Below are 21179 nucleotides of genomic sequence, written 5' to 3' on the forward strand. Positions count from 1 at the left end.
CTATGAGCTGGTGTCAGATGTGTCTAAGGAAATAGATGAAGAAGATGAAGAAGAATATGGAGAATATTCCTTATTTGTTATTGATGCTTTTTCTTCATATTTTGGAGGTGATTCGGAGGAGACGTATAGCATCGGTGAAATATCTGAAGGTGAGCTGCTTCCAGAAATTGTATAAATGGTTTCATAGTCTCTAACAGCAACTGTTCGTTCACCCTCTGCAAGCTGCGCTCTATAAAACACAAAGCTGCGTATTAGCAGAATTCATTTCTCTACAGTGAGTGAAATTCCGCTTGACTTACATAAACATACATGTACATACACAATCCCTAAAAATCCCTGAAGCAAAGAACTTGCATAAGCATCAGGATTTCTTACTATGGGCTACATTATGACTCATATGAAAATTCTATTACTTCAGAAGGGAAGGGCAAACAAGCTGCCTTCTAACCTTTAACATCACCAGTCACAGCCTGGCTTATGGGTATTAGCTGCCTCTGGCAGGGCTATCTCACAATCTTATTAAATCATCCGATCCGTAGCTCCTAATGTATCGTCCCTTTTGTAGTCTATCACATCCACGTTGCCCCTTTCTCTTATGAAAGACAGCTACTAGACTTAGAATGGCATTGCAAAAATCACAGTCCTTAGCCATTTGAGATCTCACACGAAAGGCAACCTGAAACTTTAATTAAGCTTTCTAGCAACCCGTGACAGACATAAGGAGTAGCGGTCCTGCTCAGAGTCGGACGAGCAGAAGCAACTGGACACGACCAGACTCTCAAGTCCCCAGTGACAGTCAAGGAGAGCAGTCAAGTATTTACCTCCCTCCTCTGATCATCGTAACTTGATCCCAATTGGTTGCACCTGCATGATTCTGGAAGCCTGTTTTCTTCGCCCTGGAGCTGGCCCTCAGCATATTGCTTCAGCTGCTTCTCAGGGAGAGGGAAGAAATCCTGGTTTCTCAACTTGCTCTCAGAGCTGACTCTTGCCGTTGTGCATATATCTGTACCCCCACCAATACTGTGTGAGGAGCAGGAACACAGAGCATAGTCACCTCATCTTTAGTGCTGTTACTGGTGCGTGAGAGTGAGTGTAAAGGAGAGAGAACATACAAGACACATGCTGAAGTGCTATACAACAGACTGCAGGAAAGAAACAATCGCTTCTGGGATCAGACCATGACTCAGCTTCCTACAAGCTCTCTCGTCCAGCACAGCCTCCACCACAGCACTTGTTGACAGCACATGGAGCAATGGACTGAAGAGGCAAATCACATTAGCCTAGTAGCCACCCTTGTATGAAATAGGTATTCCCTTCCAGCTTTGGGATCTTCAACTACAGCACTATGTTAGGAGGAACAAGGTCACTGCTTTGCCTCCATGAAAGGGCTTGGAAACCAATTTGCACTAATCAAGATGCCATGGCTACCAAGTGCTGAGCTATGGGAGAGCATGATCAAGTGAAATACCCAGAGGTGCCATCAACTCACAGGGTCTCTGTGAGGACCCTGGGGAGCACAGAAGGGTGATAGCTAGAGCACCGTCAGCCACAGAAAACCAAAACTGGAGGCCCAGGGTTTCTGCCTCCAAGGCTGAGGTGTTTTGTCCACTCCACTAGAAACTGCCCTAGCAAGCTGGGCTACAATCTGCCTCTTTTGGTATGTATGTTCACAGGACAGAGAAGTCCAGACAGGCAATCAACAATGATTGAGTTGACGAGATCACACACAAAGTCAAGAGCATCAGAACTGGACATTCATGGGTTGAGGCAGCTGATTCAGCTGCAGGTGATTTTGTAGGAGAGCAGGTGAAGGAAAGAGTGGTCACCTGGTATATGCACCAGCAGGCGGAGCCCACAAGAAGCCTGAGGAACCAGCTTTTTTGCCATTCTCCTACCACCCTTTGTTCTTTCTTTTTCAGTGCAGGATGTGCTGCTTGTGTTATTTCACAGCCTTTGATAATGCAAACAATTTACCAAGCACACAGGCAGGCAGCCCACATCTCAACTGAGGGCCTGAAATTACAGGGTAGAGAGGACTTCTGGCCTGCAGTTTTGTACACTGTACTTCTAAAGACAGGTGGTACAAGAGTCACTCTGTCTCTCAGCTGCTTGTAAGGCTACAGCAGAACACAGCTTTCATGTATGATCCTATATTTCTCCTAGTTATCCACTCCAGCCCGGTCTTCTAAATGTATTTAAACTGAAATGTTTTTTGAGGGCTACCTTGGACCATATTTGAATTGGCTCTCTCATGGCTACCAGAGGTCCAAGTTCACACCTGAGGCAATTCATTTCTCCACACACATCCATTTGCTTTGTACATACATCTGGGATGTATATGCCAGAACAGAGTACAGTGCATGCTGGAGATGTAGCTCCGTGTCGTGCCCAACTCCAGGACCAGCAACAAGTGGTATGAAACACCACCTAGCTGTGGATGCCTTCACCCAGCCCCATAAGAACACAGAGATTTCATGTAAGCTTTGTCTTCCAGTGCCAGGAGTGTCTTTTCCCTCCTGCTTGCTCTGGGTGTCCTTCAATTGCAGTAGTACAGCTCTGGGAGCTAATACATTTCACTTGTAATCTGAGAACAGATAAAGACTTTTATACTTAACAAAATGTTTCTTCACACAGCAAAATCTGTGCCTGGTCATCAGAACCACGGCTCTCTGGAAAGCACTTTGCCTTGATCAACCTTTCATCCTCTCATCCCCGCATCTACCCTTGTAATCCTGAATTGGCAGGTGCTTAGGGCACTGAGTGAACAACAGATTCTCATCAGCTTTGTACAAAAAGTACTCTCTCTGAAGCAATTTAAGTGGAAAACCAGCAGACTGAATGAAACGTGTGTAGTTAGGGTTTGCTAAGTACTGCATCCCTCAGCACAAGTCATCAACCTCAAGCTGGACCTCAGTCAGTGGGAACCAAACACTGAGCGTCTCCCTTCCCTAGGTGGTGTGTACATGATCCTTTTTTTTGTCTGGGGGCCAGTTCCACTGTAGAGCATGTAACAATGCATTAGAAGAGTGTTGCACTAGTAAGGAGGAGCAAGCAGGCTTTTTTGATAGAGGTGTTTACTCTATGTTAAAAAAAAAAAGGTGCTTTTGAGAAAAGGCAGGGCAGTCTGGCTTGTGGCAATAGCAACAGAAGGAAGTATCTGCTGTCTCCAACAAAGACAGGGAGAAAATGTTTGGAGGAGGGCACTAGGAAACAGAAGACAGTATGAGATGTTGTTCATGGTCACTGACTAGAGAACAGAGTGCCCTGCACAGTGGGGCTGAGCCTCAAGAATCCACCAGATACACTTCAAAGGATGACTAAAAACCAGACATGGCTGTACACAACATAGTAACAAGAACAAGCACCACTGCTAACACAAGAATCCTCCTCCTGTGGCATTTAGGTCTCTGAGCAGGAAGAGGGCCCACACTTGCTTACTTCAAAGGGAAGATTAGCACTAGAGTTTTGAAGAAGTATTGACATCAGGCACACAGCTGGTGCAGCTGCTCATGGAACGCACTGCCTCGGGTCAGTGAAGAATTCTGGAGTATAGTGGAAGGCTATTAAAGCAATGTCCCAAAAACTACTATGCGTGGACACAGCCAGGCAGGCTGGGGCTTTTGCTGCAGTGATGGTGTTTAGGATGCTTCAGGTACAGTCTTGTAAACTAAGTCATCCAATGAAAAAGTCCCACACCACCTACTGACCCACAGATCAAAACCAAACTGACATAGGACTTCCCAAAAGGTAAAGCCAAGTCAATTCTGTATCACTAAGGGCCTGAAAAGTTAGTTAGGGGCTCTAGGCATGTAACATCTAGCTCTCTTGGCCAGATCCAGCTCTGGCTCCTAGCACGTGGCCCTTGCAGTGACCTCTTTCACTCTCAAGTTAGCAGCCCACTGGTGGTAATCCACAGGGGATAAACAATGCTGCAGGTTCTTGTGGTGCAGACAACTCTTCAGTCAGTCACCACCCTGAGCGTGGTGGTGGCAGCAGCTAGCAAATCAGCTGTACTCAATGTACAGAACAGTGGCTGCATGGGTAAGGTACAACATCTTGAGATGAAGCTGGCATTGCAACTTCCTTTTTAAGCTCCCTGGAGACTCCTGCTCCTCTCCTGCAACATCAAGGTACTGTTTTATCTTAACACCCTGCCACAGCCAGGAGCAAGGTAGACAAGCATGGCAGGTCTCACTTCCTCAAGGTAGTAAGAAAAAGGTTACAGGGAGAACAGAACACACTGAAGTCATGCTCCCAGGGTCACAGGGCCTGTGGATAGGTCTCACAAAGGGCTCGCTGCACTGGTTCTACAGAGGCTTCCGAAGATCTGGCAGTGTGGATATCATGCTGCTGGAGCACTGCTGTCAGGGGCACTTTATCTTGGACAATCTGGAAGAAATCTAATCTAAGTATACTTAAATAAGGCCTCTGATTTAAGGCTTTGTTCTCACTTAGAATCATAGAATCATAGAATGGTTAGGGCTGGAAGGGACCTTCAAAGGTCATCTAGTCCAACCCCCCTGCAAGGAACAGGGATATCTCCAACTAGATCAGGTTGCTCAGGGCCTCATCCAACCTGGCCTTGAACGTCTCCAGGAATGGAGCATCCACCACCTCTCTGGGCAACCTGTTCCAGTGTTCTACAACTCTCATGGTAAAAAATTTTTTCCTAATATCCAATCTGAATCTACCTCCCTCTATTTTAAAACCATTACCCCTTGTCCTATCACAACAGGCCCTCCTGAACAGCCTCTCCCCATCTTTCTTGTAGGCCCCCTTGAGGTACTGGAAGACCGCTATAAGGTCACCCCGGAGCCTCCTCTTCTCCAGGCTGAACAGCCCCAACTCTTTCAGCCTGTCCTCATAGGAAAGGTGCTCCAGCCCTCTTATCATCTTCGTGGCCCTCCTCTGGACCCTCTCCAACTGGTCCATGTCCTTCTTATGTTGGGGGCTCCAGAACTGGACGCAATACTCCAGGTGAGGTCTCACGAGGGCAGAGTAGAGGGGGAGAATCACCTCTCTCGACCTGCTGGCCACGCTCCTCTTGATGCAGCCCAGGATGTGGTTGGCCTTCTGGGCCGCAAGAGCACATTGCCGGCTCATATTGAGCTTCTCGTCCAGTACTCCCAAGTCCTTCTCCTCAGGGCTGCTCTCGATCCATTCACCACCCAGTCTGTATTTGTGCCTGGGATTGCCACGACCCAGATGTAGGACCTTGCACTTGGCCTGGTTGAACTTCATGAGGTTGACATGGGCCCACCTCTCCAGCCTGTCAAGGTCCCTCTGGATGGCATCCCTCCCTTCCAGCGTGTTGATGGCACCACACAGCTTGGTGTCATCGGCGAGCTTGCTGAGGGTGCACTCCATGCCACTGTCCACGTCACCGACAAAGATGTTGAAGAGGGCCGGGCCCAACACGGACCCCTGAGGGACGCCACTCGTGACCGGTCTCCACTTGGACATCGAGCCGTTGACCACCACTCTCTGAGTGCGGCCATTGAGCCAATTCCTTATCCACCGAGTGGTCCATCCATCAAACCCATGCCTCTCTAATTTAGAGAGAAGAATGTCGTGCGGGACAGTGTCAAAAGCTTTGCACAAGTCCAGGTAGATGACATCCGTTGGTCGACCCTTGTCCACCGATGCTGTCACCCCATCGTAAAAGGCCACCAAGCTGGTCAGGCACGATCTGCCTTTGGTGAAGCCATGTTGGCTGTCACCCACCACCTCCTTGCTCTCCATGTGCCTTAGCATGGTTCCCAGGAGAATCTGCTCCATGACCTTGCCAGGCACAGACGTGAGGCTCACCGGCCTGTAGTTGCCCGGGTCCTCCTTGTTCCCCTTTTGAAAAATGGGGGTTATGTTCCCTCTCTTCCAGTCATTGGGGACCTCGCCAGACCGCCACGACTTCTCAAATACAATGGCCAGTGGCTTGGCAACTTCATCCGCCAGTTCCTTCAGGACCCGCGGATGGATCTCATCAGGTCCCATGGACTTGTGCACCTTCAAGTTCCTCAGATGTTCCCGAACCTGCTCTTCAAGTACAGTGGGCGGTGGTTCATCCTCACAGTCCCTGCTAGTTCTTTCCACAGCTTGGGTGGTAAGACAAGAGGCTTTATCAGTGAAGACTGAGGCAAAAAAGTCATTGAGTAACTCAGCCTTCTCTATGTTCCGGGTAACCAGAGCACCAGTATCCTTCCGGAGGGGGCCTACATTCTCCTTGGACTTCCTTTCGTCCCCTACATACCTACAGAAGCTTTTCTTATTGCTTTTTATATCCCTTGCCAAATTCAATTCCTTCAGGGCTTTAGCCTTCCTCACCTGATCCCTGGTCACTCGTACAGCTTCTCTGTATTCCTCCCAGGCTATCTGTCTCCGCTTCCACCCTCTATAGGCTATCCTCTTCATTTTCAGTTGGTCCAGGAGCTCCTTGCTCATCCATGCGGGCTTCCTGGTCTTTTTGCCCAACTTGTTCTTCATCGGGACGCACCTCTGCTGAGCTTGGAGGAGGTGCTCCTTGAATGTGGACCAACTTTCCTGGGCCCCTCGTCCCTCCAGAACTTCAGAAGTTCTTTTCAGTCATAATAAACTGGTAAGAATTTAACCCTCATGAACGACACACTGTGCTTTGTGATATCCCTTCTACAGTAGGATACTTTAATGCCATTTCAAGTAAGGTATCTGAAGTATGTCAGTGATGCACTAGAAAATTTCGTGATGCCTAGCAGAGAGTTGATTCACAGTGATTAAGAACATGGTCTGGATACCTTGAGAAACATTTCAGGTTTCCACAGACAGACAAAAAAAGTCTTACCCATCACTGAAGATGGAGTGATATGGTGGAGGATTTTCACTTGTAGGCAAACCACTCGACATAAGACAACGTGTCACAGTTGGTGAAAGAGGGTCAGCAAAATAAGGAGGTGGTGGAGGTGGGAATACCATTACAGCATCACCTGGGGAAAAAAAACACCAATTACTACCTCTGAAAAATTGAGCACCACTGTTTATTCTAACTGTATCCTAGAATATTTCTTGTCTTTGGAATGACAGTATTTGTACTTGTCTACCTTTTAAGATAAAGTGCAATAATCCCACATACAGAACTGTCATATCCTGAGCAGTTAAAGTACACTGGAAGTACATTAAAAATCAAGATTACCCCAAAACAAAGATGCAGCATATTCACAAATGGAAGATTTCATTTAGAAAATACAACCAGGGGAGGCAGAGTGTTCCATCTAGCTAAGAGACACAAACCTCTTCAACGTTGGCTGTCTTCAGAAACTGGAAATGCAAAGCATACAGTTACTGTTGTCTCACTTTAAGGGTAGGCACACATTTAGTTTTCCTCACATACCTAAATAGAGAGGTTTAAGTTTCTGCACATCTACTGCAGTGTTGTAACAAAAATTTTCAAGTCATTAATGATTCTGATGACTGCTTTTGTGTGCCTTGACAGTTTCCCTACTAAATTACTTGTAGCTGAGGGCAGGCTACTAACATTAGTACCATGACACTATCGATACATAATTCACTATTAAGCATACTGTGCAGCATACCTGCCAACTTCAAATTTGTAACTGAAGAGTTTCAAATTACTTTTTTTTTAAACAGAGAGTTTGTATGCGTCACTGAGCTTGTATAATTTATATAAACATTCACAACTGCCTGGCACGTTTTATCCTTTGTACTTTGTGTGCAGGGCCAGGTCATGGAGCATCAGCCATGTTGAGTGAGATGGGGGGTGTTTTCTAGCTGAATTACCACTATTCCAGAATGTCACTATGCCAAACAGGCCTCAGCCTTCAACCTTTCAGTTTTACTTTTCCTGATGGAAGTATAAAAGGCATCCACTAATTTTGCTTTCTCATCTTTAAAGCCAATCTGAATTCCTTCCTACGACCCTTTGACTTATTCTGGTGGCTGGAAAACTGACATTTTCTGAGGATCACCGGTTACAAGTCTGTACATTGGTTTGACACGCAGAAGGTATAAAGTTCTGCATAATGAATTTCAAGTCCAGTCAGTCAGATGATAGTCAAGCAATACTGTGATTGACTCATTAATCCTTTCTGAGAGCTAGAGAGTTATCAGAATATTCTATGCAAAGAACGTATTCATGAGATATTAAAAGCAGTGCTACATGCAAGGGAGTGTTCCTGGCTAACATACCACATGCACTCAAGCACTGTGCAATTAACAGAAGCATCTTGCAATTACATCTCTGACTGATGGAAGATCTGGCCACAATTAAAGAAAAAAATACAACACACTGCTTATGAATCAGATTCTCCTGTTTAAGGGGTCAGAGCTCAAGGCTGAAATAAACTTTAAATATAGTCACAGAAGTCATTAGACCTGTGATCTGCAGTGTCAGCTACACCCTTGGGGAAAGGCAGTGGGACTGGACTGATTTGTGTCAGATGATGTGGCTTCTTTTGCACAGTCAGTCAGATCTTTCTTTTATGCCAAAGGACAGGTTTTCTTTTTGAGAGAAAGCTAACTGAACTGACCATACAGAAAACATACGAGACAAAGCAACGTTCTGTTTTGGCTGGTTTGACATGCCAGAACCGACATGCTTAGAGCTCAAATGATTAATATTCAGAGGTTAACAATTAATGGAAAAAACCACCTACTAACTCTCCAATGTAAAGTTCGTATATTATTTACCCACCTACTGTGACCTGAAAAGATTCAGGGCTTTGAAGATGTTCTTCACTTTCGCAAGATTCTTGGTTGAGATTTAAGTTTTGTTTCTTTTTAACATGAGCTATGACAAAGAAACACAACCCAGTGAGCACAATCAAAGGTCCCATGATTTGAAGTGACAGGAATCCACAGCCCTGCAGGTCCACATCAGAACTGCCGGTGTGGTTGAGCTGTATGCTGTGCCAGCTGGGGCTGCAGCCAGGAACCCAAATGCCCAGGATGCTAATTAGCATTCCACTAGTTAAAAACAGGAATCCAAATATGAGAAACTGGGCAAACTGACAGCTCCCGCGACAAAAAACAAGGCTGTACACCTGCTCATTTTGCAATTGCCTTTGTCTTATATACAGCCTGGCTCTTGATCGTGCCAGTAAAACACAAACCAGTCCAGTCACAGCCAGCACGGGCCCAGCAGCCTTAAGGACCCCGTTACAGTCACTGAAGGTTCCAGATGGGCACGACTGGAGAATAAAGACTGAAAGCAGAAATCCAGCGCAGAGTAACACTGCTCCAAAAACAAAAAGGAAAAAAATAAGTCTCCCATGTTGTTCATTAATTCCTTCACCTCCTGGGGCAGGAACAGCCACTGGATACATTACAGCAGAACCTCCTCAAGCAGATGAGGGTTGTGTTTTTTTTCTTGTTAGCATTAAGTGGCAGAAAACTACAGTAGATCTGTGAACATGAAAATACACGAATCAAAAGAAGAAAAAGACAGTGGGATTTTATACATTATATTTGCTCCTGCATTTGCTACTCAGTCTATTAGAACTGTATACTCTTGGTGTATTTTCTGTTTTGGAGTACCTCCATTACGGAATAAAGGGCCTAATCAAGTTTGCTGCCATTAAATGCCAATGAAAAGACAGAACTTGTTTTACAGATAGATTGAAAACAACTGTAACTGCTGTTGCACAGTTAAATGACTTGTTTCTTTAGATATACAGTCGTCTGATTAAGGGGACATTATTTTCAAAGGCTGAATCTTGGGAATAAGGACAGGCTAGGTTTCTCGTTGAAAACAGAAAGCTAGGGGAAATTTCTGTAGTGAATGGCAGGAAGTGACAGCTCTTGAGAGAAAGAACCTTAATGCAAATGAGTATTGATGACTACTGGACTTTTTACCAAGTAGATCTCCTAATACCTACCTTTTCAAAGCATGTAAGTCTTGCTTTTCCTTCCCCAGTCAATAAAGACTTTTCTGTTTCTCTCCTTAAATCAGCTTCCTGTATTATATAGCTGCAAGAGCAAGTACACAGAAGACTTTTGGTTCCGTTCTGGAGAGACAGGGGGAAAAAAAAAAAAAAAAAGAAAAAGCCATACTAAAGACTATGTACTTGAAGTCTCACTGATTCCATAGTCATGAGTTGGTAAGCATACTGCTCCCACACTTCCTTTCAACTTCCCATACTCCTGAATCCTTTGTCTGTGCTCCAAGAAAGCTTTAAAAAGAAATATAACAAAGGTGGCTGCCAGAAGGCTTCTGAGCCCACAGGATTCTAGATTCAGAATTAAACCAGAAGAAAATACAAACTAGTGCTGAGGTCAGTGACAGTCCATATGGTAGTATGGATGACAAATCTGCTGGATGTGGACAAACTGGGCCAGGGAAAGCGTGACTGAAAGTCAGGGCAGAGTGCCATTCAGTGAGCTTTAGAAAAAAAAAAATTATTTCTCATTACCTGCAAGCAAGTTTGTGCTGCTCTGACACTCTGGCCTACAGGGCTCAGACAGACATCTGTACTCCACACCATGGTGACTAGCAATCACAGAGATCTTGGTCCAAGTGGCTACCATCCATCAAAAGCCAACCTGAAACCCAGGGGAATTTCAGACTTAGGGAAAAAACAAGTCTGGACGGACCATGAGAAAGCTGTCACCTACCAAGCGCAGGAGGTACTTAAACATGCCCTTATCGCTGTGTTTTAACACTGCCCTCTTCCCCTCACCAGCACTCTCCCACGACAGACAACTTCATCTATGACTTGGATGTATCAGGAAGGATATATAGGACTGGAGGAGTTTGTCACAGATGGAAGGAGGCAATTGGCTTAAGTTACTGCTGTTTGTTAGTTAACCTTCAGCCTTTCCTCTACCAGCTTCCACTGCCCTCCTAATAATACAGATCACTGGAAGCTAAAAGTCAAGTTATATCGACTCCTCCTTACATATGCCTCAACACCAGTTATTCCACAAGAAAAACAAAGTATTCTGTGATTTCTAGAACCAAACTGTTGAACATGTGTCAGCCACAACAAGCTTTGTGCCACTCCCCAGTAATTGCAGTGCCCCACCGGGATGAAAACAAAACACAACCATGAAACCCACTAGTCAATCATACATAATTATCTGTCTGCAATGCCAGGCAGCCTATCAAGTCACTTCACTTAGCCACTTTTATAAGAGTAGAACCCAATTAAAGAATTGGCTGAGCAGACACACAAATGACGAAGTTATTAGATGTTTTACTGCTAAACATCAAACCAGATCCTGAGCAGCACTGGAGAAGGCAGAGAGCAGCAGGCAGGTAAAAGGCACAGTAAACACAAGACTTGAGAGGCAAGGAAATGGGCTGCACCACACAGCAAGAAGGTCACTGCAGGAAACAAGAAAGTCTCCCAGCTGGCTATCTTGAACAGCAAAACTGAGGGACCTGCCTTAATGCATCCCATTACTGTTGTCAGTTAATTTTGTAAACTATGTCTGCTAAGCGCTTCTTCACTGTTCTGAATGCAGTCTATCCCTCTACTAAGATTCGTTTGAAAAACTGCTAACTGAGGCTCCCTTGGTAGAAGAATTTCAGCTTCTCTGTGGAAAAAAAAAAAGGTTATAAAGAGTACTAGAAATAAGACAGTATCTCACGAAAAAGAAATTCTGAGATTTCAAACTGAAGACCTTTAGCCAAGCACACTTTCAACACTCCATCAGTTTGAAGGCTCTGTTTCTGAGGAGAGGAAATGCATTAGGTTGGTCACTCCTCCTTCCTCAATTTCACTGGTCTTTCATAAGTTATTAAAATTGTTTCTCATAACCGTATATGCTCCTTCCTGTCTAGAAATGATCTTACATTTACTGACCTACCAATAAATACACAAAACTGAGTCAAGAGCCTCTGAAATACAAAAAAAACCCAAAACTCAAACAGTAAAACCCAGTTTCAGACACAACTGTCTTGAGATGTTTCTCTGCTGAGACATATTAACCATTATAACAGCAATACACTATAATTAGAGAACTCTGAATCCTTTCTTTGCAGTTCCCTCTAGGGAAGAAAACATGGAAATAAGTACAAGTAAATTAGGACAAAAGGAAACAATGTGAAGGGGAAAAAAATAAATTCAAACGTTTAGTCCTTAAAGAAAGAAAAGTCTAGATATTTGTTCTCATTACTCCAACACAGTGCCTGCTTCTCTTCCACCAATCTTGTTGTTATGAGATTAAGTTAAAACACACATTAGGAATGAAGCATGTGCATATTTTCTTAATTCTTTCAGGCCACAAAAGAAGGAACATTCAGAAGTCTGTTGTGGCTTTGAAGATGAAAGCCACAGATTTTATTCTGCAAAATCCAAGGGAGGACTAATTTTCATTTATGCTACCACCAAATTTTAATAGAAAACCCAATGCAAGATTAAGCTTTATTTCTTGTGTTTCAAGAATAAGTATTTTAAGAAAGAAGCAAACCTTGTGTTGACTGTGTGCTTGAAATACTTCCATTAGATCTGGTTATCTCCACAGGCACATTGACTTAAGGGAATTTTCCCTTCATATTGATCCCAAGTCTGAGAGCAGACATGGAAATACCAGGTCAGAAACTGCTAGAACAAAATCCAGTAGTGTGGAGGCAGTTAAGTATGAGGGAAGAGGGAATTGGAAACATGGCTTGTAAAGGAAGTCTGGTTTTGAGCTTAACTTAAATGATATAGTGTTTTACCCTTTTGCAAGTCTGGCCCATGCCAGGTATATAGAACAGGAAATAACATGCCAATTTCTTGTAATTTTTCTGTGTGACACTTGTAATACAACTTTCACATTATGGACAACTCCAAGGATTTTAAAATACAAGTTTTAATGATGAAACTGGGACTTTTTGCTTTCTGTTTGAACCTTCAGAGTTCATATTTTCCAAGATTTCCACTGCAAACACCAGGGCTATAAATTTACTCCCCCTTACTCATATGAAACACGATATCCTCATGCAGTCATATGAATTCAGGAACTGAGGATTAAAAGAAAAAAAAGCACTGGAAGAATTAAAACACTGCTGTTCCTCTGTTTTATGTTTCCCAGAATAGGCCCCGTTCCTACTCTTTTGCTTGCAAAAGCACCCAAATAATTTCATGCAGAAAGATGAGGTCTAGTCTGTGTAGTTACTTCAAGAACTACCATCCCCTGTCAGTTGTAGTCCACAATGGAAACCCCATCAGAAGTCACAAGCCACCTTTTTCAAGAGTTTTCCATTTAAATGTTTTCACCCATACTTCCAATTTTTGAAGTGCTACTGGGAAGTTGCCACTGTCATTCTGTGATTTCCCTCCTCCCCAGTTCTAATTAAACCATAACACCCGATAGGACAAGCTACCTGGAAGGAAAAATTCTCTCAACTTCATTCAGTTTTTCATGTTGACATATGAACAGCTTTATACTTCCTCTCACTTCCTGTGTCTAATTTCCTCCTCCATTCACATCTGCCTCTGTACTCATGTCATCTTCTGTTCTTTCTCGTATCACAGTTTCCCCTCTGGATTGCGCTCTTAACTTGAGATTCAGCAGACGCATCCATCCATGAGCACAGATGGTTAAACTATAGTAAACTGGAGTTTGCCACCTTCATCTCCACACTATTCCCTTCTCATGGTGTTTTTAATCACTTATATGACAAGCCAGGGGCAAACCCCTGACAGGATGCACTTTCAGTTTCCTACTTTCAAGCAACATTAAGACTACAAGCACTAACACGTTTTGAGATTCCAAACACATCCAATTTACCCTCTCGTGAATGTAGTCTCTAATTAGTGCCCGACTGCTCTCTTCTCACAGAGCACACAGTTCTAACATCCCAGGAGGAGGATTTCCAAGATTTAGATGCTGTGCGAGAAGATCTCTAAGCAGGGAGTGGATGCCACAGAAAGAAACTCTGTCCATATGGGCTGACAAAATGATTGTGTCAGCTCACGGTATAAGGTAGCGCTATGCTGTTATTTATGACCATTGCAGGTGGAGCAGGAGTTAATGTCTGGAGAAGTGCTGGAACGCAGCTGGAGTAGGAATTTCCAGAAAATGGGATTAATCCTGCCAGCCATAAGACATGTGTGTATCAGGGATCCTTCTGACCACAAATCGGCAGTCAGGGATTCTGACCTACGCCAGACACAACTGCACACCATGAAGAAGCTGCCAACTACTATCCCTGTGGGCTACAAGAGGAAAAGAGCTAGAGAAAAAGCTGATCCACAAGTGTTCCCCACTCACTTTGGCAGTGAAACGAACCCTGATGCCACAGTTTTATGCGAGGCTCCAAAAGCGTGTCTGGACAGAGAGGAGCTTGCAAAGCAGATTTTGGTAACCTGTTGGGTGAGTGCCATGCAGGCAACTGGAACAGGACCCAGATTCAGCAATGGGCTCTGAAGGGTCCCATGTGGGTGAGATGCTTTTGACATGACACACTGGTGGCACACAGGAGCTGGGAAAAAGCAGCTCCTATTTTCTGGAATACCAGCAGGGAGATTGGGAAGAGGGTTGATGGACACAGTTAAAGGCAGAGCTGACTTCCTTCAAACAGGTAACACAGGAAAGAGCAATTTCTAGCAAGTTCTGGGAAGTCAGTGCATCCGATGGGGCTGACGTGGCAAAACACACAGACAGAGACTTACAGATCGCTGACAGGATACAACTGTGACAATCGGGAAGACGTAGGACTCCCAAAGCTGCCCTAAGTCTTCCTGTCTCAGATGCCTGCAGCTGGCCTGGTGCATTAAGCCACAACCAACTCACCAACAAGCAGTTAGGCTCTACTCCATCTGTGAAAAGAGCATCCCATGGCATAACCCCTCCTCATGTGCCAGCCTGCCGGGCACGCTCTCTTTTAAGTCACTAACTCTTCCAAGTCACACTAAGGTCTTCAACAGGTTGGACCATGCCCCGACAGCACAATGCCCATGCATCCTGCCAGAGCAAGGAGCGGGGCAGGGGAGCCCATGCACCACGTCCCTGCGAGGAAGCAGCACCCAGCCTGCACGGGGCAAACGCGGCCCCCCAGCACCTTCCCAGCCACATGCCACCAGCAACTGGAACATCGTGTATCAGAAGAATAATCTGCAGAGGCCTCTTCTGAGAGGCCCCATTCTCTCACAGGGATGGCCTAAAGGTCATTCCGGAGAAACGGTGAGGGGAGAGACGGGCTCTCCAAGGAGGAGAAAAAGAGGCTTTTCTTGCCGCCGGACATTTGCGCCCTGGATAAATGACACGCAGGGGCGCTGCCCTCGGCCCCGCCTTTTGCCCACTGCTTGAGGGGAGCGAGAAACATGGCAACGACGGCGGCCGAGCCCGCGGCGCCCGCCGGCGCAGTCACGGCACAAGCCCACCCGCCCGCCGCCGCCCCTTCGCGGGGGGGAAGCAGCCGGCGGACGAGCAGCGCCCGTCTCTCGGCAGATCCCCCTCTCCCCACCGCGCCCTGCCTCCCCCCAGGCCTTCCCCTCACCCCCGGAGGGGCGGCTGGGGACCGCCCTCCATTTCCGCGCCCGCCCGGTCGCCTTCTTCAACCCGCGGCGAAAAGTGCGCCGGCCCGGGCGGCCGGTGGAAGCGCCCCGCCGTGGCGGCACGCAGCCGGGCGGCCTACGCGCGCCTCGGCACGTCCTCGGGACCCCGGCCGGCCAGCAGCCGCCCGCGGGGGCGGGCAGAGCGGAGCAGGTGCGGGAAAGGGTCGGCAGCGAAGGGCTCCCAGCGCCCGCCCCTTACCTGGCCGCGGCGCGGAGGATGGCCGCGGCGCACCCAGCGCCGCTATTTAAGCACCTGCGCCGGGCAGCGCGCACCTCGGCGGCGGCGGCGCGGGGCAGGGCTGAGCCGAGCCGAGCCGCGCCGCGCCGCCCCGGGGGGAGCCATACGCGCTGCGGCGGCACCGCCTCTCCCGGTGCCGAGTGCCCCGCCCGGCGGTGGCCGCGGCCGGCTGGCGTCCCCCCGGAGCCGCCCCGCCCTCCCGCGGCCCGCAGGGAGGGGGCGGCTGCTGCGGGGGCGGCTTCATCGCCTCTCGCCCACGGAGCCGAGCTGACGTGGGGTCAGTGCTGGCGGCTGCGCGCTGGGGCGGAGGGAGGGCGAGGCGGCGCCATGTCCGTGGGCCTGCTCGAGGCGCTGAGGTAACCCGCTGAAGGCCGGGCTGAGGGGGTCCTCCTCGCTGGCTGTCGGCTAGCTCTGCCTTTTTGCCACTCGGCTGGAGATTGCCAAGTTGGTGAGCTGGAAGGCGGGTGCAGCTCGCTGGGCAGAGCTGTCACAGGTGCCTCTGGAGGCGTGTGTATGTGGCCAAGGTCTAGATAACGACTGATTTCTTTCAGTGGTTAGCCAGTTCAGTCATTGGAAATGGGAGAAGACGCGTTCTCTCCCGCTTGCTAGGTTAAGACAGCATGGAGGAGGAAGCTGGCTTTGGTAGTGGAGAGGGGAGCGCTGTCAAGTGCAAGAAGTAGCTGTGCAAGAGGACAATGAGCCAGGGGAGGAAGATCGGGATGTGCTGCTTGTAGATGAGTGTAGCAGTGGTGGGACTGGAATGACAATGGGACTAAGGCTGCCCCACTTGTTAGGCACAGCCTGGTAGCTGGTGAGGTGTGAGGAAAACAACTGGGGTTTGTGTGAGTCAAAATGAGAGCAACCAGGATAGAGGTTAAAGGTGGAGTGATGCCCAGAGGAAGAGGGAGTGGATTAAAGCCTTACTTGACAAGGAGATAGTTTGTTTAGATGATGAGGTTGGGGGCAGAATGGGATATGTAGGTTTTTGGAGGGGATCTGGATTTGGATAGAGAACTAGGGAAAACTTGGAATTGAATGAAGACCCAAGGAGCGGGGACTCAAAAGCATGAAAATACATGTGGGTTGTAGGAAGGAGCTTGTGCTGGGGTAGCAGGCTTCAAGCTTTCCAGAGTTCTAGGTTCCTGGATGCTATTGACCCTTTGTTGCCTTCACTTTTTTTTACGTCCTGATTCAGCTACCACTGACTGGAAGGTGCGCTTTAGTCGTGCAACACTTGGATACTGCTGTGAAGAGTCTGTGAAGATTCTTGTGTTCAGTGATGAAAAAAAGCAGGGAATTTAAAAAAATGCTGAAGAGAACAAAAGAAGATGAGCACTGTTTGTTATGAGCACAAGCTGGAACCGAAGTCTTGCAAAGAGTGAAAGAGCATCAAAGCGTATAATCAGCCTATTTTATGAAGTGTGACGACAGTGACACAAGGAGATTTAATTATGTTTATATGGCAGTTTTCTAGGCTAAACTTTCTTCAGTTGTCTGATACTATTAAATGATTGGACCACTGCTGTGATTTATGTTCTTTCTCTTTTCCTGTTATGTAAATGCTTTTTTGCTTTTATGTAAATATTTCTAGTACCAGACTTAACATGACTTAAGAATTTCATTTTTAAAAAATAATAAAAAAAGGTCAGTATTCACAAGTCAAGTTAGTAACCTTTTTGGCCATCATCTACATGCAAATGATTTATGTCTACAAAACTTGTCATCAGCTTTTCCCCTCCATCTGCCGCTTGGGTTTTTTGTAGTGTTGGGCTTCAGGATTTGACACCAATGATGAAAGAAAGGATTTCAGGAATATTGTTCTTCAGTTTGTGAGATTCTGACTCAGCCTGGCGTGAGTTTTCAGTGGATTAAGCGGATGTTGATTCCTGTCATATGACTACAGTCATAAAACTGTAATCTCGAGTTATATCTTGTGATTTAAGATAAGATTTTTTTTAAAAAAACTTTTAACATAGTAACTGTTTAACTATGAGTAATGGATATTTTAATTCCATACCCTAAGTGGTAATATTTGGCAAAAATTGAGCTAAAAGGTTTTTTGCCATTGAGGAAAGTACAAAGAGTTGTTTTTTTTAAGTCTGGACATAGCTGTATGACAGTGTTTTTTGAATGTTGATACTAATGGTGAAAATAAAGTATTTTGGACCAGCATAGAAAGTAATCCTAGAGCTATGGAGAGCTACAGTGCATTCGCACGTGGAGCATGACAGAGAATGCAGAGCTACCATGAAGTCATTGCTTCTGAAATTGTATCTAGGGTCACAGTCGGAACACTTACGAAGACACATTTGGGAAGATAAGCAGAGAAATATAGTGGCTGATAATTTATTGGTTGGAAATTGGTCACTGTTTTGATGGAAGCCACTACTTATAGCAATAATCTGGTGGAACATAAACGAAAATTACGAACTTTGCATTCCTCTTTTTTTTTTTAATTAATTATCAAACATGCTTATAAATGGCAAAGCCATTTATGTGGTTTGGATTGTTTGCCTAAAGATGATGGTCTCTAGAAATGGGGATGTAAGTGCAGTAAGTAAGACTAAATGCTGGCCCCTTCTAGAATAAAATTCCACTGTGTGGAAGAGATGTTAATCTGTTATAAGCAATATGAGACTGGTCAATAAAATCACAGCTGTTAATTTTTCTCTTTTGAGATTAGACGTGTGAAATACTGGATGTGCTGAGATTGTGCGTCAGTTCAAAACACTATATATGATCTGCAGAACCTGTTTAGATCTTTGAAAACACAGTGAGAGAATCCAGGCTGCCCTAACCTGTCCTGATGAGAATGTGACCGCTAGAGAAATATCTGGTGTTTACAATTCGCAGCACATTTGGGTGCTTTTCCGTCCTGAAGTCTTACAAGACCCTGGAGTGAAGGCTGGTGCTAATTGCTTTGTTTCAGTGAGAGCTGCGCTTTTATTAGTATGCTTTGAAGCAAGAGCTGCTGAAGAATGAATGCATGGAGGTAACGCATAGTAAATTTTACTTTATAAATTGCAACTTGCTTGCTGTGGTGGTGTGGAACACAAGAGGTGATGGCGCAAGTCAAGAATGACCCAGTTCTCCAATTCCCATTAAGTTCTGTACAGCCCCTTCACAGCAAGCACTTGGTGTCTGTAGAAACTGCAGAGCTCAGTTGAATAAGAACTGTATGTTTTGTTTTGTTTAAGTTCTGGTAGACTCCAAAGAGCTATACTTAGAAATACGAGGGTATAAAAATGTTTGTTTTATTAGAATTCTCAATTCATAGGCTCAGAAATGACAAAAGCATTGCTGCCAACATTCAGTACGCTTTTGAACCAAAATTAATTAACTCTGAAATAGCTCTTTGTCGCAGTTTGGCAGATTGCTACAACAGAACCACAGAAAAGGGTATCATGCTGGCCATACTGGCAGGGAGGGTGAACTAGGCATTGACGCCCTCCCCCCAGAACGGCAGCTAGCTAGGTCTGTGGCATTGGGCTCCTGCAGTGACCCATGAAGATCTCTCCTCCAGGAGGAACTGAAAAGTTACAAAAACCAAGATGACTGCTCTTTATGGGGCCTGGGCATGCCAGGTGTGTTCATGACTTGTCTGGCGGTCACTGCCTCCTCTACATAAATCTTTCCTACCCTTACCTTCCCGTCCCTCTGGAAAGCGTGTGAATGCAACAGTCTAGTTTGATGTTTCTGTTAGTAAATTGTAGAATAGTTTGGGTTGGAAGGGACCTGTAAAGGTCTTTTAGTCCAGCCCCCCTGCAACGAGCAGGGACATGTACGAGATAGTGTTGCTCAGAGGCCCATCCAACCTGACCTTGAATGTTTCCAGGGATGAGGCATCTACCACCTCCCTGAGCAACCTGTCCCAGTGTTTTGCCACCCTCATCGTAAAAAATCTCCTCCTTATATCTAGTCTGAATCTGTCCTCCTTTAGTTTAAAACCATTACCCCTTGTCCTATCACTACAGGCCCTGCCAAAACATCTGTCCCCATCTTTCTTATAAGCCCCCTTTAAGTATTGAAAGGAAATTAAGATGTTTAGAGAGAAGTGATTAAAAATTAATAAAATTCAAAGCGATTATGCATTAACCCTCATAAAAAATAGCTTTGTTTTGACCAGGAGGGGTAGACCTGTATCTCACATCTGCATCTTAATTTGTTGGGTTTGCTTATCACACCTGCATTTGATTTTTAAGAGAAAGGCGTGACGGATACTTCAGCTGTTGGCGCCAGTAACCCTTAACCTGTTGCCCTGAGCTGTGATGGCGCTGGATCGGGAAATGAAGGTGAGCCCTGTGAGTGCTCCTGTGTGCTGCACCCATCAGTACAGGGGTCTGCAGGAGATCCCCCCTTCCCTGCCTGAAGGTTGTGCTGCCTCTCACTGTCAGGAGTTGAAGCCTGGAGAAGGTTAGTTTGGTCGTGCTGAGGAAAGATGCAAAGCGGTATGCGAAGCTCTTCCATTTCTTCTCATCCAGTGCACACAGAGACCCAGTCTGGACATGAGGAAACCTTTCCCTGTGTAAGCTGCGCTTTCCTAAAGCAGTCTTAAAAGACCTGTAATTTTCTGTTTAAGAGTTCATCATCAGTGCCCTTATTTAAAAGGAACACAGGCCAGTAGGTTGGGTATACACTTAACTGGGAGAAAATGCGTGCTGATGGCGTTTCATTGGCTGAATTCAATTAACTTCTAAATGTTAGTGAGTAAGTGGCCCCAGTCCAGGAGAAAGGACTCCAAGAGTTGTTCCATTTCTAGGCTACAAGGTCAGACTGCTTACTTTCTGTGACCTGGGAGTCTTGTATTTTGGTTGGCCAGAGGTCTGCATCCATGTGTTTTTGTCCTCTCATCCTATTACATTTTCCAGAGCTGCAGGTGCTGGTTTTGTGTTTGCTCAAATTACAGCAGAGTTTGAGTAGAAGAGAAACCTTGAACTTTGGCTGAGAGTGGGCAGGTCCCAGCCGGGAGGTTATTTGCGGGTGAAGATCTGTTTGGAAGCGTACAATGAGATCTGCTGTTCTGAGGTTGGCTCTGCTGAAAGTGCTCGAGTTGAGTGGTCAAAATGTGCTGGTTTACATCTGTCTTAGTGAAAGTATCAATATTTACACGAGAGAAATGGTGACACTCTATCATCAGAGTGGGATATCGGAGCTAAGGATGGTATACTGAGCCCTTTCGGATTGACATGTGTTGAGTGGGAAATAATACCTCTTTTAAGGCAATAGAGGAAAACCTCACCAGGTTGTGTGCCAAATGTTGTTGGCTTGATAAATATTTTGAGAACTCCTGTAATGAATCTGCCTTGGTTAGTATTAACCAAAATTACCTCTGAGTACAAGTTTGGAAAATACTTTTTGCATTCAGAAGTTCAAGTGGTGATGCATAGCTGGTCGTACTGTATTTTGTTTCTTCTTCTGTCAGTAGAACGTTGTTATTATTAACCTTTTGCCTAGATAAATTTATCTCT

General features: G+C 45.7%; 1 protein-coding gene across 1 annotated transcript; it reads right to left on the reverse strand.

Moving 5' to 3' along the window:
• TMEM171 (transmembrane protein 171) lies at positions 1 to 9311 on the reverse strand. Its single transcript, XM_009979015.2, has 3 exons — positions 8681 to 9311; positions 6815 to 6956; positions 1 to 229 (listed from the first exon to the last, which is right to left on the reverse strand). Exons 1-3 carry the CDS (start codon positions 9309 to 9311, stop codon positions 1 to 3), a joined length of 1002 nt encoding a protein of 333 aa, XP_009977317.2.
• Between the last annotated feature and the right edge of the window lie 11868 nt (positions 9312 to 21179).

This window comes from Tauraco erythrolophus, chromosome Z, assembly GCF_009769465.1.
Source record: "Tauraco erythrolophus isolate bTauEry1 chromosome Z, bTauEry1.pri, whole genome shotgun sequence".
Taxonomy (NCBI): Eukaryota; Metazoa; Chordata; class Aves; order Musophagiformes; family Musophagidae; genus Tauraco; species Tauraco erythrolophus.

Excerpts from the sequence above, each read along its gene's own strand:
- TMEM171 (XM_009979015.2), bottom strand. The coding sequence starts at position 9,311 with ATGTATCCAGTGGCTGTTCCTGCCCCAGGAGGTGAAGGAATTAATGAA. Across the intron at positions 6,957-8,680 it reads ATCTTTTCAGGTCACAGTAG|GTGATGCTGTAATGGTATTC; the intron begins GTGGGTAAATAA and ends TTTTTTCCCCAG. Across the intron at positions 230-6,814 it reads CACTCCATCTTCAGTGATGG|AGCGCAGCTTGCAGAGGGTG; the intron begins GTAAGACTTTTT and ends TGTGTTTTATAG.